At 42.0% G+C, this 16,335-nt stretch overlaps 1 protein-coding gene across 11 annotated transcripts in view; it reads left to right on the forward strand.

Annotated features, from left to right (window-relative positions):
* Ldb2 (LIM domain binding 2) overlaps positions 1–16,335 on the forward strand; it is a 346,783-nt gene that overhangs the window by 119,861 nt on the left and 210,587 nt on the right. For all 11 annotated transcript variants that reach the window (XM_052198888.1, XM_052198884.1, XM_052198882.1 and 8 more), the window contains exon 2: positions 12,665–12,767. In XM_052198888.1, coding sequence (XP_052054848.1) covers positions 12,665–12,767 — 103 coding nt within the window. The remainder of the gene's footprint in view (positions 1–12,664; positions 12,768–16,335) is intronic.

The following is a 16,335-nucleotide window of genomic DNA, read 5'->3' on the forward strand; positions in this document are numbered from 1 at the left end:
AAAATTTCTATTTTCTTTCTAGTGTCCATATAGTTTCTTGAATCATTCCTCCGTGGTAAAATAAGCACATTGTTCCTGGCTTTTTTCCCCTATTATGAGTACTCCCATGGTGAATAATTTTGCATATAAAGCATTTACATATTTTTGGATTATGTCCTTTGGATGGATTCCCAGGAATAGAATTACGGAGTCAAAGGGCATGAATATTTTTTAATTCTTTTGATTCATGGAATGTATTTATTTAAATATTTCAATGGAGTAAAGATTTTGGTAAGCCCCTGGTACTCTATTGTCTATTTGCATTGAACTGGACTGTGCCAACCAAGCCTCTGTGTGCCTTGAACAGTGGGGTCTCACCACCTTACCCTCCTGCCTAACAATACTCTGTTAGAACTCCTTCCCCATGTGCACTTCTGAGGTTTTGTTTTCCAGTCTGTCCTACCGTTCTGCTTTTCTGGCCAGTATTCTTCATTTTACATTATAGGGTACAAATGGGTCTGTGGGCCTATAAGCCGTATGTAAACATTACTTTAAATAATGTCCTGTAGGAGTTTAAAGGGTGATTAGAATATTCTCTTCCGTGAATTTAATTTTTTATTATTTTTTATCTTTTCATATTTTTTATTGCTTATCACATTTCTTGTATATTTATTTATTCAGGCAGTCATTTAGTCAGTCCCTATCCTATGTTTCATGGTTAAAGTATAAACAGGGTCTTATGAACTGTTTTCTCATAGACAAGACAATAAACAACAAACCAGTCAGCAGAATGCTTCCCTGGCAGAAAGCAGGCTGATATTATAGGGACTTTGCTCCTGTGGGTTGGGTATCTGAAGTGACAAGAGACCTGAGATTGGATTGAAAAGGAATAGTTCAGGAAAATATACATGGAGTGGCAGAATGGTAAACTAGCCCAAAGCGCACCCTGTAGAAGACAGAGTGTGGCCTGGGACAGGAGGAAGGAGTCTCTGGGAAGAGCCAAACTCAGCTGTGAAGGGAAGGTAAATGAGATCTGACACTGGATAAAGTCCCAGGCCTGGATCTCTACATGCACAAGGCAATAAGCAGCAGTATGGACCAAGGGGGGAGGGACCCACTACTGTCAAAAGATTAGAGCATAGTTACAATGGAGAGGGTCCGGCTGTAGCCCTGACTAGTCAGAGGCCCCAATGTCCTTTAGCAGAGGGTCAGCAGTCATCTAGAACTGTAGTCCACTAGTCCTGGAGGGAAACTGGGGACTGTGAAAGACTAGGGAGTCATGTGTGTAAAACACCCCATGAAAGAGCTTGCAAAGAGAACAGAAAGGAGACATTGGAATATCATTAAGATATGTGAGGTTCTTCTATTTGGGGTTTTTTTTTTTCTCTGCACAAAAATGTCTCATTTTTCCCATCCCAAAGAAAAATCAGTTTGGCTTTCTTTTCTATCGGCATTCTGAGGCCTCTGTCCTGCCATAGTCCTCTGATGTTTGCTGCAGATCTGAGGAATGATTTCTCTCATTTGATCAACTATTCTGATACATTTTGGGTGGGTCAGGGAAAAAAAAAGTTGTTGAATCTTTCCAGTTTTCCCAAAGATGTTCTCATCTGCTCTGTTCTTAGGCAGGAGGACTCTGTGGTGAATTCTCAGCATATACAGATAGAGCCTCACCATGGGATCTCTGCTGCTCGGGACCTCTAATGCATCAGGGTGTGATGTCATCTGACACGTGGTGCTCCCAGCTAGAGAACTGTCACCCAGGAGACCTATGCACCTAGAATGACACATCTCTGAATCATTTGCAAGACAGCTTCACATAGGTCTCCTGTATGCTATTTTTGATATGTTAAATGGCATTCTTCCACACTTAAGCATAAAATAAGAAAATGAATTCCACAGAAGGAGCCAAGCAAGTCCCCCACATTGCCATTTAATTGGGCTGGGACCTTGGATCTTTTTATTTTAAATTAAAATACAATTACATACTTTTACATCTCCTATTTCTTTTCTCCAGTCCCTCACATTAACCACTCCCTTTGATCCCTCTCAGTCATGATTTCTTTTTCTTTGTTATTGTTTTACACACACACACACACACACACACACACACACACACACACACACACGTTATTTATGTTTCAGGAGTGATCTGTTGACATTAAATAAATAATTAGGGTGCCCATTCTTGGGGAAGACTCATTCTCTAGCTCTTAAAATTTCTTAGTTGCCAGTATTTGTTTGTCTAATGGTGAGGCCCCATGAGATTTCTCTCTACCATGCTTAGCATGTCTGTTAGTGTTTTCTGAGTCTTAGGTGCAGGGATTGAGTTGTAGATGCATTCACTGGGCCTGGGCACTTCACAAACATGTGCTCTCTGTATTTTGATTAGTTGTGGTTTCTTGTAATGATTTCCATCTGTTGCAAAGAGAAGGTTCTTTGACGAGTGAGAGCCACACTTATTTATGGGTGCTGTGATAAATATTCTAAATGCAGTTAGGTATTGTGTGAGTTTAGTGGAGTGACAGTAATAAGTGCTGTTCTAAGATCCATGACCTCACTAGCCTCTGGTAATTGGCCAAGTTTCCAGTACAAGGTATGATTTACTTCCTGTTGAGCAGGCCTACATCCAATGAGAGAGTTGTTGGTTATGGACAAGATACGAGTCCCACTATTGCTCCCTTTGTGTTATGCGCCATGTCCTTGTGGTTCATAGGTACACAACTTGGTAGGACTATTGGTTGCTTTCTTCCCTTGGAAGTTTGCATAGCATCATTCAGTACTATGAAAGCTAGTCCTCTGGAAGGAGGTTTTTCGGGTCAGATCTAGCTCAGCTCCTCTGGAGCTTGTGTCTGATGTTCATGTTGTCTTCAGCAATGGGTCTTACCTCAGTCTCTGAGAAACCACCAAGGGCAACAGTGATATATACTGTTTGGGGAGTCTCTTGGGCTCTCCTTACTAACAACTTGGAAGGGTTTTCTCATGCCTGGTATTGGTTTATTTTTAATAGACTATATACCTCTTGTATGTTGGGACCATTTTTAAATATCCTGGGGATTAAAGTTTCTCCATGAAATTGTGATAAGGAAGTCAATAACCTAAGAGGGACATTGTGAAGACTAAAGGTCACATATAGTGAATAGGAGTGCTTGTATTATTGGTTACACACATGCCAAGAGTCTTGTGTCTTTGTAAAAACAAAAGGCACAAGTAGAGATTCTAAGATCTCGGCAGGAATCCAAGTGTAAAAAGGAAAAATTATTTCCTTCCAACTGTGATAAGTCTGGTGGCAAAGGGCTCAATTTGGTGAAGTAAAAACACATACAGCACCCCCCCCCCCCAGCCCCAGCCCCAGCCACGGACAACTGCTTTTGATGACACAATGCAACATTTGTTATTGGAATATTTGTAACTGAGATTTATTGAGTCAAAGTTGGAAAAGGAAATGCATGGATTTCTCAGGTATTTTCTGGGGAAAAGAAACAGATCTATCTTCTACTGAAGAGACATATGGACCTGAACCAGGTCTTTCTGTGGTTTTTACTCTACCTCTTTCCCACAACAGCATCTATATGAATTAGGTTGAACATAGCAGCTCCATTCTCCATGGAAAACCTTGAATTGTGAGTGAAATTCCAAGATGCTCTATTGACAGGAACAGCTAATTCACTGGTCATGGCAACATGAAATTTTAGGATGTCTGTTAAGCTGATAGCAAACATTTATCATCAAATAAGATACAGTTTAGCTGAGAATAAACAAAATCAGAGTTGATAATTTGAGAAGAATGAAACCATGGAAGGTTTTGTTTCCCTTAAAATATCATATAGATAAGAAAGGAAGAGACAGGGGAAGGGGAGGAAGGGGAGGAAGAGGAGGAGGAGAAGGAAGAAGAAGAAGAAGAAGAAGAAGAAGAAGAAGAAGAAGAAGAAGAAGAAGAAGAAGAAGAAGAAGAAGAAGAAGAAGAGGAGGAGGAGGAGGAGGAGGAGGAGGAAGAGGAGGAGGAGGAGGAGGAGGAGGAGGAGGAGGAGGAGGAGGAGAAGAAGAAGAAGAAGAAGAAGAAGAAGAAGAAGAAGAAGAAGAAGAAGAAGAAGAAGAAGAAGAAGAAGAAGAAGAAGAAGAAGAAGAAGAAGAAGAAAAGGGTTTTAAAATCCTTGGCTTTATCAATTTCATTCTTCTGCAGTTAGAAGCTAGCAAGTGAAGATGGCTCAATCTCCTTACTTTGTTTCTCTGTTGCCACAAACTCTGTAGGGATGATGCAGAGCCTTGCTTTGGGTTGTCCATTTGAGATGAGATGGAGAAGCTGCTCACATTCAGCACAGTAAATATTAACTGGAAATTCATACAACTGAGGTTATTTTGGGGGGTATGTGGCTAAAGGTATGGTACAGAGTAGTGAGGAGTCCAAATGTAGGCACTGAACTTCCCACATTTGAGTTCTTCAAAGGAAGATCTCAGAGATTTCAAAGTCATTCCTTTGAAATGAATAGCTATGTAACTGTGCACAAGTGTTGAATTCCTGAGTCTTGGTTTCTTCATCTGTGAAATGGACACAGTAAGGAGATGCATTGGTAGGGTCTGCTCACTGGCTTTGAGAACCTATAATATTGGGAAAGTTCAGAACAGTGGCAGCGACAGAGTTCAAAGTTGACCACTATTATTAACATGTTCTGAATAAACTTGGCTTATTTTTAAATTCCCAGTCTAGCAGAAAAAATACCTAGAGATGAAGAGAGTAGCAGGGGTCATTCAACATGGTGGCTTTCACTTCTAACCTCAATATCTGGGGAAGCTGAGGTAGGAGTATTGCGATGAGCTTGAGGCCAGCTTGGACTACTTAAGGAGCCTCAGCCACACAGTGAGACACTGTCCTAATAAAAACAATCCGGTACTGAAAGTAAGACAGAAAGCAATTTTGGAGAGGTTTTTTTCTGTCTCTTATCTCAGTGTAAGGACAGGACCAACAAAGACATTTAGAAATGCAAGGGTGACCCCGATGGCTGAGTCTTCAGTTTGTTACCTGATGTGTGCAAATGGGAGTGACTGAAATTCAGGTAAGATACAAATCAGTGTAGTGTTGCCAGAATGTGTGCCCAGGACAGGTGTCATGAGATGGCTTACTGCCTAGACCACAGGTACTGAAGCCACCCAACGCCCTTCCTACCGCCCTCTCTCAGACCCCCATATAACACTCTCTACTTAGACCTGGTTTAGTTTAATTAAACCACACACACATTTTTAAGGAGCAGATGCTGTAAGTGTAGCTCCTTCTTTGGAGGGGGCTATATGTGTACCACGTGATGGGTGGTTGCCATGGTAATTTCTCATTATTGTTGAATTGAAAAATAATTACTCTGGCAAAAATTCCCCGTAACCTGTCAGTGTTTAAGTTAAAGATGCCGGGGGGCATCCCCAGTACCAAGATCATGTTTTTGGTGGAGAGGGACAGAGTGGGAACGGCAAAGAATCCAGGATGGGAGGAAATACCTCTGTGGGTTTTTTTTTTTTAATATAATTAAGGATCCTTTCCGCTATTTGGCATGAGTGCATTTCTCATTCTGATGCATGACTTGGCTGTCAGTGGGGCTTGGGCTCACCTGTGAACGGGACAAAAGAAATAAGAATTTTAATCGCTTAAATGCATATGGGGGATTATTTAGGATAGAGGAGCTTCGATGGTATTTTTACCTAATTAAAATATATGAGAATTGTCAACAGTACTGCCCTTGCCAGTCCTCCATCCTGGTTAACTTTGTGTTTATTTGCCTGTAAGTCGATGTATGCTGTTGTAGTTTTCTAGGGTTGAGGAAGAAATTCAGTTTTTACCTGGAAATACACTAGCCAGGGAGTTCAAAGCAGCAGCACGGATGGAAAGTGTGTGTTCCTGGGAAAAAGCAAGTCCCTGGAAGCTGGAACAGAAACTGCATGCGACAAGTGCACAGCTAGATGTGCATGTGAATTAGGGGCTGGAATCCCATCACTCCTTGGTGTCACTGCACAGGACCATGATGTACTTGGGCTGTCTAAGGCAATGCCAAGATGTGTTCCACGTTTTGGGTAACAAAGCTCCTAACATAGCCCATCCCTTTAAGTGAAGAACAGACTTCTCTTCTGCTATCAATCATCCTTCTGCTCCATTGCTGCTGCTTCTTTGGACACATAGATGTAGATGCTCTTCTTCCTGGCAGAGCCAGTCTCTGCTTTGTAATTCCGCTGCACTCTCTATTGATCCCACTTAGAAAAGCATCTCTTAAAGGTTCTCTTTGTTTCATTTCTACCTATGCATCTATCCATCAAACTAGAAGTCTTTAATAATGAAATCCAAGGTCTTCCTAATCAAAGGACCAACGAATTAGCCCAGCGTGTTCCCCAAGCCTAGGGAAACTTCCAGAAATGCTGCCAGCAAGGTTCTCACTGCAGCACTGCCAGTCATGGGGACAAGATGCTTGAGATTGTTAATGGGAAATGTTTAAATAAAGTTTAATACATTCATTCCATGCATGAGTGTGTGGCTAATATAAGAAAGTAACAGCCAGGTCTCTATAAAGTGGATGGGTCTCCAAACAGACAATTGAGCACCGGGCATGTGGCTCAGTGATAGAACACTTGACCAAGCATGCACAAAAACTAGGGTCCAGTTCCCCAGCAGAGCAAAATAAGCTAAATAAGCAAACAAGGCAATTAAAGTTGTGGGCCCATCAAGATGGCTCAGCAGGGCAAAGCCCTGAGTTCAGTCCCTGAGGACGTCACGGAAGAAGGAAAAAACCACAGGTTGTACTCCACACGTGTGATGGCAGTTGTGAGCACTTCTCCACATACACACCAAGACAAACAAACAAATAAAATAAGATGTCTTTCTTAATAAATTATACAATTTATAATTAATAAATAAATGAATACATTAATAATAAAAGTTCCTATTTAACGAAGAGGAGAATAACATATTTTAGCACTTAAACAAAACATTGGAAACAATAAAATTGCAGTTATCATGTAACTAAGTATGCATTTAAATTAGAGTTGAGCTAGCAAGATTCATTCCATTTTTAGGAGACAATTACCCCTAGAGGGAAGGAGAGAAATATACTGTATGATATGGGGACCTAGGTAATTATTGTTATTTATTTATTTCAATTCACTAGAAAGGAACCCAGCTATCACTGAATAGTTGTCCGAGCGGGAGGATGGGCTTCAGTCTTCATCATCCTATGCTATGCTCTCTAGGCTTTAAAGTAAAGACTCATTCGAGTGCGGTCAGTAGTGTGTTCATGTGCCATAGGGAAGCATTCCTGAGAGCCTGTTCCAGACTGACAGTGTGAGAGAAGCTTCTACCTGAATGCAAACTTTAGCCCTGTCCTTCTGTGGCCCTGGCAGGTGGGGATGGGGGGGGGTGGAGGAAGGGATGGGGAGGGGGAGAAGGAGGAGGAGGGGAGGGAAGCAAGGGGGGAGAGGAGGGGGAGTAGGACTAAGAGGATGGGGGTGGGGGGAGGAAGGGGATGGGGAGAGGGAGAAGAAGGAGGAGGGGAGGGGAGTAAGAGAGGGAAGGGAGGGGGTAGGAGGGGAAAGGGGAGTGGAAGATGAAAGGGGAGGGGGAGTAGGAGGTGAGAGGGAGAGGGAAAGGGAAAGGTTATAGTGCGGTACCAATTCTTGACATGAACACTGCCCCATCCCTAGCTTCCACACTCACAATCCCCAGATTCTTACAGTACCCCAGGAATAAGCTCATTAGCTTGGTAGGACCTCACCTGTCCATTCCAGTTTCTTGTTCGTCTCTCTGTTACTCATTTCTAAGAAGGAATCTGGCCAGAGTATGGAAAGGTAACAATGCCCAGTGTCCCTCCTTCAGCGCTGGAGAGCAAGCATTAGGACAGTGCCTATGCCAGCTGCAAGACCTTGAGTCAACAGCAGTTCCCTGCACTGTCACTGGGAGCTACATTGACGAGCTACACTAGGCCAAGGGGGAATCAAAAGAAGATTTGATGTTTGCCAGATTTCCCAGTCCGGACGAATGATACCACATGATTCCTGATGTAGACAGAGAGCTAAGAGCCACGTTTCTACCAGTTCCTACTCCCAGATATTCTGGAAAGGGTTCTCATTTCATTCAGCACAGGTCACTGTGGCTGTAATCTTCCATTTTTAGAAAAGCTCCTTGATACATAGATTGATTCTACAAGATTGCCACCCAATCTTAGGAGCTGTAGCAGGCAGCAAAAGAGGAGGTCAGTACCAGGAAAAAAAAAAAACAAAAAAACCCCAAAAAACAAACAACAACAACAACAACAACAAAAAACAGGCGAAGGACTGTGGGTCCCCAGATCCATAAAAGGCTGCAGGAGGAAGCATCTTCTTAAGACGAATTCTTGAACACTTGCCAGGTAACTCTTAGCTCTAACTCCTGTGATCCATTTCAAGGTGAAAAAAAATTTACTATTTTAGCAGAATTTGGAGGGAAGGGAACATGGAATTAGACAGACTGTGGATAAACTTTCTCACCGCTGTCTCGTTGTTTAGTTTTATTGAACAGCTTAACATTTTTTGGGATTTAGATTTCTTTACAAATGATGTAAGCATCAAATGAGATAATATTCAGAACAGAGTTTATCAAACAGTCACTATGTGCAGCTTTCTTTTCAGTCCTCGCAGACCACCCGGGTTAGTATTCCCTTACCAAAGCAACAAACATGCAAAGAGGTGGATTGGGGAAGGTCATTAAGCCATTAAGAGACAGAGTTTATATATTCAAGTTAGGGTGACACAGAGGTTAACAACATAAATTCCCATAAGGCCATGAGCTCCACTTGTTGGAAGCAATTAGGGCAGTTATGAATACAAGGTGGTTTATTGCATGTAAAACAGAAACACTGGGTTGTGAGTCCTGTTCTCAACCCACAGGGCTCGCTGTGTGGGCTTTCCACAGCTTCCTTTATGAGCAGCCGAAACAGGACTCTCCTATGTTTATTCGATAGTAATTTTTTCTTTTTTTCTCTTTTTTTGTTTATCTTCCAGTTCTTTTTCCTTCCCTACATATTTTTTATCCTTATAATTAAAGATTAATCAAACACTTTGTATGTATGTATGTGTTTTTCTAACTTAAAATGTAACACAGAAGTTTTCAATTTAAGAAGATTATTGGGCTGAGCGTTGGTGACACATGCCTGTAATCCCAGCACTTGGGAGGCAGAGGCAGGCAGATTTCTGAGTTCAAAGCCAGACTGGTCTACAGAGTGAGTTTCAGGTCAGCCAGAGCTACGCAGAGAAACCCTGTCTCGAAAAACCAAACCAAACCAACCAAACAAACAAACAAATAAAACTATTATTGGTACTGCAGAAATGGCTCCGCAGTTAAGAGTATTGACTGCACTTCCAGAGGTCCTGAGTTCGATTCCCAGCAACCCCATGGTGGCTTACAACCATCTGTAATGAGATCTGATGCCCTCTTCTGGTGTGTCTGAAGACAGCTACAGTGTACTTATACATAATAAATAAATAAATCTTTTTTTTAAAAAGAACTATTATTGTTGCTGTTGTTGTCATCATTATTATTATATGTGTGTGTGTTTCTGTGTGAACACAGTACTATTTATGCTCTGGCACACATGTGCAGGTCAAAGAACTACTCCTAAGAGTCAATTCTCTCCTTCCACTGTGGCTTCTGGGACTGAATGTATGTTGTCAGGTTTACGTGCCCAGCACCTCTGCCTACTAGGCCATCTTACTCACTGAAAACATAGCAAAGAATTTTTGTGACTGTTGAAAATCAGCCAAGAAACCGAAGGTCAACAATGAAGCTCGCTGGACAGTTTTGTCCATGAGGTTCTTGGGTTAGGTTATAGTAAGGTATGGGGACAATTAGAAGTGTTATTAACTGTCAATCAAAAGAGCCAGTATTTTATGGGCATGCCAGTATGAATGCAAATATTCCATATCTATTGGTGTTGGTTCTTTGAAGATGTGCCACACCACCACATAGGGTGCAGCTGGTGTACCTCTTTGCACACTAACTCTTCTAAAGCTTGTCATGTGACATCTCTCCTTGGGACATATGCCTTCTGTTCTCTCTCACAGAAGCTTTGTAGCCTTACTTCAGCCTGGACTTCTCCTTGGTCTTTGTCTGTACTAGTCTGTTTTGCAGCGGATATCTCAGAGACCAACAGTCAGATCACAGGAAAATGGATGGGGAGACCTAATCCAGTCTATGGAACTCCAACTCATGAGCACGGCAAAATCATGGTGTTCTGGTTTCCACCCAGGTCTTTAAATGCTGGAGCCCGGTGTATGGGCTGCAGATGGGTGAAAAATGAAAAGGAAATTGATTCATTCATACATTGTTTTGTAGAATTCATTTTCCTACGCAGTTCTTATGAACATGGAGACAGAGGCAAAGAAATGGCATTTTCTTGATGTTCATGGAATTCTATGTCTGCAGGAACTTTAAAGCCTCGAACTTAGTTGGTTCTCACAGCTACCACACCAGGTGGATATTATTTTGATGTCATTTGTGGTTGTGATTATTGGCAATTTTTTAAAAAGTCAGTTCTAATAGCTAGGAAGTTCTAACAGCTAGGAAGGGCAAATCCTCCCAGTGATACAGTACCTAGCAAACCTGGGCATGAGTCTTGCCAACAACTCCTGTACTACAAAGCAGAGAGCAAAAGGAAGAATGGGACCCAAGGCAGGATATTCTTGCTGTGCTTTCTTCCCTCTTCCTAATGTGGAATCCTCCCCTCTCCAAGACTGGTGAGGGAGGTGTGGCAGATGGCTGCAGGAGCGCAGGTCTTAGATGCCCTGTGTTAGAGTATATGTGATAAGTTACATTTCCCACTGATACTTTAGTAATTGAAGTCACAAACCACAGAAAATGATACGAGTAGCTACAGTCATTCTTGGAACCACTTCTGTAGAGAATACCATGGGCCTTGACACAATTCTGCAGACTTGAGGATACAGGAGGGAAGCAAAGCCCCTGATCTCAGGAAGCTAATCCCTGAGGCGAAGAAGAAAGCAAAGTAAAAATAAACATAAGAGATTTGTGGATTAGACAGAAAGACACAGGAAAAGGAGACAGAATAGCATTAGTCAATCACTGAGTTCAGCATTCCAAATGGGCTTCATTTCCCAATCTGATTTCTCTATCTCAAACTCAATTCTAAATGTAGAAACTTCTATAACATAGAGTTTGTGTAGTGGGAATGTCTAGGAAGTGGTCAAGGCTGTCTTTATGTTGTTCATTTGGTGTTCTGCTAGTGGGCTTTGAGGGCATAACTCATTTTTCATTCAGATGTGTACCTATATGGTACCCAACATAGTAAATGGTCAATAAAATACTCTTAGAGTAGAAAACAGAGTGGTAGTTTGAGTGAGGGTCTGCTCACTATCCTGGGATTGTTTTGTATTTTCTGTTGTGTTTTCTTAAGAAAAGCATTGGGCTTAATGTGGCTATTGGGTGAAATCCAGAGGAAAGAGACAGAAACATTCATTTGTCTGAGCTTCTTCCTTTCTGCTAGAGAGGGCAACATCAATCTTCCCAGGCTTCTTAATTGTTCTTGTAAGGAATGGAGGCTCATTCCTGAGGCCTTCCAGTGACAACAATTTAAATGTTTTCTTAGCAGAACAGCTTAATGGTCAGCTGGGAGGTTGCAGTGTCTCTCCCAGGTCCCAAGTCTTGGGAGAATATGGAGAAAATCCTGGTGAATAGTGATTTCCCTCTGCACCCCACCCCCACTCATCTGACAGGCAGCTGGGAGCTATCTTTCCTCCAGTCTGGCACCAGAGCAGACAATCTGGGAAGAAAGATTTTGCTTAAGAATTTGGGGTAAATTGCCCTTTAAACTGGACACTGTGTCTGTCTCTGCTGTGGGTCCCCTTATCCCTTGGGGATCAGTTGTGATTTAAGTGGCCTTTGGTTGCATTCTTCCTAAAGTATTTTCTAGACAACAAGGAAAACATTCAACATAAGAGCAACAGACTTAGTGAATGGTCTGAGTTCTCCTAAACTTTTCTATTTTTTCACAATTGCTTTAATAATAAAGAAGTTATTGCCTTAAAATATTCTTCAAAAAATTCACAGGTTTGAGACAGTTGCTTCTGCATGTGTGTGTGTGTGTGTGTGTGTGTGTGTGTGTGTGATGCAATGCCTGTCTTATTATAATGATAACATAATATAAAAATAAAAACCATAAATATCCCTATTTGACCAAATCATTAAAAAACAAAGACTACCTTATCCTGGCTGTAATATCATGCAATATTTTCCACTGATAAATATGGACTCACAAGACAGCAGACAGCAAAAGAAAGCAACTAAAGCCACAATCTTGAATGTATTCATAGCAAATAAATGCCCTTTCATAAAGATACAACCATTGTATTTGCAGAAATTTTAAAAATTTCTCCAAATATCTCCTGAAGAATTAATAAGTAGTTGGTTGAGTTGGTGTTAGTTAGTCTAGTAAACTGGAATTTGCTCCACAGTTGAAGCAATTAATTTGAAGAGGGACTACACACTACCCACCTCCTCCCAGAACACTCAGACATATATCATATGCTAAGTAAGGAGCCATGGCTTTGGATTTTTGTTTTCTTTGCCCCTCCCCCAACACACATAACCTGCTTCTTTGTCTTTATTGAAATATTTGCTGCTTTTGCCTTTCTTTGCCTGTTAAATGAATGACCTGTCTCTTTGCAGGACAGTGACAACCTCTGGTGGGATGCATTTGCCACTGAATTTTTTGAAGATGATGCCACATTAACACTTTCATTTTGTTTGGAAGACGGACCAAAGCGATACAGTAAGAAAGAAGTTTATTTTCCTCATATTCCCTCTCGTTTTTTGTGGATGCAAGGAAATGACAGGAGTCTGAGTGTAATGTACTGACCTGACAGCCTGACAGCAGTACTGCCACCCGACAGTGTGTCTGCGTCTCACCAAGACACTGTTAGGAGTGGCAGCCCAAGTCACCACTGGGAGACTTCCTTCTGAGGCTTAGACTGTTTTGATATTCGCTGATGTAGACAGTGGAACAAATACGCACCAAGTTGCCCAATGAGAAGCAGTCGGCAAAAGGATAAGGGTTTGACATGTGTCTTGTCAGCTACTCCCTTTTATGCCTGAGGGTTCATGCTTCTGCTTGTGAAAGCTTCCTTTAAAAAAAAAATAAATAAAATCCCTCCCCATCACGGTATCATCCCCATCCTCTTAGTCCTGCTTATCCTGGATCTCAGGTATTTAGTTGACAAGTGCTATCTTTTCTGGAGCACAGGGGAAGCCACAGCTGCTTTGAGCGCACAGTTTTGGATTAGTGTTGACAGAATTATAGTTCCTTGTCTTTCTGGGGAGTGATAACTCTGTAAAGATCCCAAAAATTACAGCTGCTAGCACCTTGGGAAACAGCTGATCTGTCCTGATTAGGTTCAGCCAACTTGTCAGGCATCAGATTTGCCGGTTGTACTATCAGACCAAGAGCCGTAGATACATCAACACAAACACAATTAATGTTCACTTACATCGGAGAGAGAGACATGCTTTCAGAATCAGCAGGACTCATGTGAAAGAACCTGTCAGAGGGGAAAACAGTCCCACGTCACAAACCCTGAGCTGATGATGGAAGTTGCATAGCATGAAACAGTCTGTCCAGAGCTCTTGACAATTGATAGGGGATAAGCTTATGATAAACACGGCTCAAAACACTGACAGCAGCCGAATAGGTTCCACAAGGGAATAATGTGTCTTTGGTTTTATTACAAGGGTGCTTTAAAGAATCTAGCATTATCTCATTCTACAGCATGACAAATCAATTTATTGTGCTAACGTACACATGTGGCGACTCGGTGGGGTGGCAAAGGAGGCAGTCAACCATCATGGGCTTGTTATCTGTAGTAACTTGTTTTAGGGAATCTATTTAGATTTTGCTATTGGGGGCTCTTTTGAAGGAGAGGGGCTGTATGCCAGAGAGTGACCCACAGAAGTGTCTTGTGCCATCTTGATATTTCAACTTCACAGAGGTTCTGCTTTTCCCTTGTGAGTGCCCCAAGCCAGCACGGGCTCTAGAGCAGCAGTGTAGAAGGTATAGGGAAGTAAACAACAAATCGTCCAGGGATTCTTCCTTCCCCAGCTGCCCAGCCAATGGTGGCTAATTTCTATCCAAGCAGTCATTGCCATCCAAGCTATCTTGTTTTTTTTTTTCCTTTCAGTCATTTGTTTATTTTCTGAGGCAGAGATAACTTCAAGTTATCATTATTTTATGTTCCTGGGCTTTGCCAGCAGGAGACTCTGGAAGGGTCTGTTCGGAGAACTAGAATTAACTAGAATTGCAGTCTCACAGCCTGTGCCAACAAAGCAGAATCTTACTGTTCCCTCTGTCGATCCGATATCCAGACATCACCCAGGGGGAGGCAGGATCTGTGCTAGTGAGAAGTCCTATGTCCAGGCACAGGAGGAAATTCTTGACTGTGAACCATCATTGCCCAGGTTTCTTTGTTTCCCTGAGCCTAAATATTTTCCGAGTGGAGAAGAGAAACAAAGATGATTGACAGGCTGGAGCCGAGTCTCATCAGCAGTCTCGCTGACAGCCCGGTGATGTGCGAGCCGGGCTGATGTGCAGACGAGTGACAGCTGATTGACAGCCCAGGACTGGGATACAGAGAAGATGAAACTTGCCTAGAACATCTGACATACTGTTTATGTGGTTGGTACTCACAAGCCCTGCCACCTTCAACCATTCTGGATGCAGTTGTCGTGCACCAGGCTGGGAAGATGTCTGACTGTCTTTGGGCTCAAAGATGAGGATTTTTTTTTTTCCTTGATAACTGCCAGGGAGTAAATTTCTCTGCATTTCTATTAGGAAAATAAGATTTCCCTATTAGATTATTATTATTATTATTATTATTATTTATTTGTAGAAATTTTTCTTGAATTATTCACACTAAACAGTAAGAAATATTCCAAGGTAATTTACAGCCTTCACTAGAGCAGTTTTATATTCCGATCTTCATCTGTGTCTTTAGAGGATCCTTGCTGTTATAAACTGTCCTAGCTGCGAGATACCCGAGTCCTGCAATATGTGTTTGCTGCTTGCCTGTTGCCTCTTATTCTAATGCTGTGTCCAGGTGGATAGAGTTTTTGTTTAGTGCTGAATTCACAGGCTGATGCTAGAGTGCACTTGTCGTAATTGTTGTTCAGTAATACTCACTTTGAGGGAGTGAACAAGTAGATAGACATTTGGGGAAATGTTAAGCTCATTAAGTGGTATGGGTGGCAAAAGATGTCTCATTCAAGCTCTTCAGATGTCCAGTACCTAGGACTTCATCCCTAGGTAGTGCTTTGCTGCCATTTTCAAATTCTCTAGGATGTATTGGGATCTACATTGATAGAAAATACCCAGGAGGATCACAATTCTTTGGATAACTCAGTGGTCCTCCTCTGCCCTGACCCTGCAGCTCTGCCTACCCAGTCCCGTAACTTTACTCTATACTGTTGGGTAGGGGGCTACAGATGGGATGTGCTTGGGGAAAGGCAGTTCATGTGGAAATTGCAGGCATCTTCCTAGGAGGGTGGGGAGTTGTAGAATGGATAAGTGTAGAACCTGGGATATGAGTTTGTTTCTCAGGCATCTCGCCCCTGCTGTACTCTTTCCAGGGAATGTAGAGATTGGCAGTTTCAGGACTGTGGATCTCTTAGATTGAGCAAATTCTCCAGAGGTGGGCTGACTGGTGGGTCTTTTTTGTTTTGTCTTGTGATAGCATTTCACATAGCCTAAGGTTGGCTTTGTACTCCCTGGGAAGTTGTGGGGTGCTGGTATACATTGAGTGGGTGCTGGAGTTACAGGTCTGCACTACTAAATCTACCTTATGTGTTGCTGAAGATCAAACCCTAGACCTCAGGTACATTACCAGCTAAGCTCCATTCTATCTCAAAGAATCCTTTTGATTTTGTAATGAGAGATACATACATGGAAGTCTAGCTTGGCTGGGCTGGGGATACAGAGTCACTAGGCCTCTTGTCTGCTAATTACAATGTAAATTGGCCAGTGTGTTCTCTCTCTCTCTCTCTCTCTCTCTCTGTCACACACACACACACACAAAGAGAAAGAGAGAGATACATAGAGATATACACACCCTCTCCCTACATCACCCCATAATTAAAGGAAAAGAAGTTATTTCATCAATATGCCTATTTTGGTAACAGATATAAGGGTCACAAATAATTACAATGGTTTTAATCAAGAAAGGCCCAGGAGGTCAGTGATACATATCCTTAAAGCCCTATTCATTCCTGCTTTGTGACTCTAATCCAGGGTAGTGTTGTTAGTCCACAGAGAATATTCTAAAGCTAGGTTGATCACCCAGTGCTCCAAGAAT

This window comes from Apodemus sylvaticus, chromosome 11, assembly GCF_947179515.1.
Source record: "Apodemus sylvaticus chromosome 11, mApoSyl1.1, whole genome shotgun sequence".
In the NCBI taxonomy this organism is placed as follows: domain Eukaryota; kingdom Metazoa; phylum Chordata; class Mammalia; order Rodentia; family Muridae; genus Apodemus; species Apodemus sylvaticus.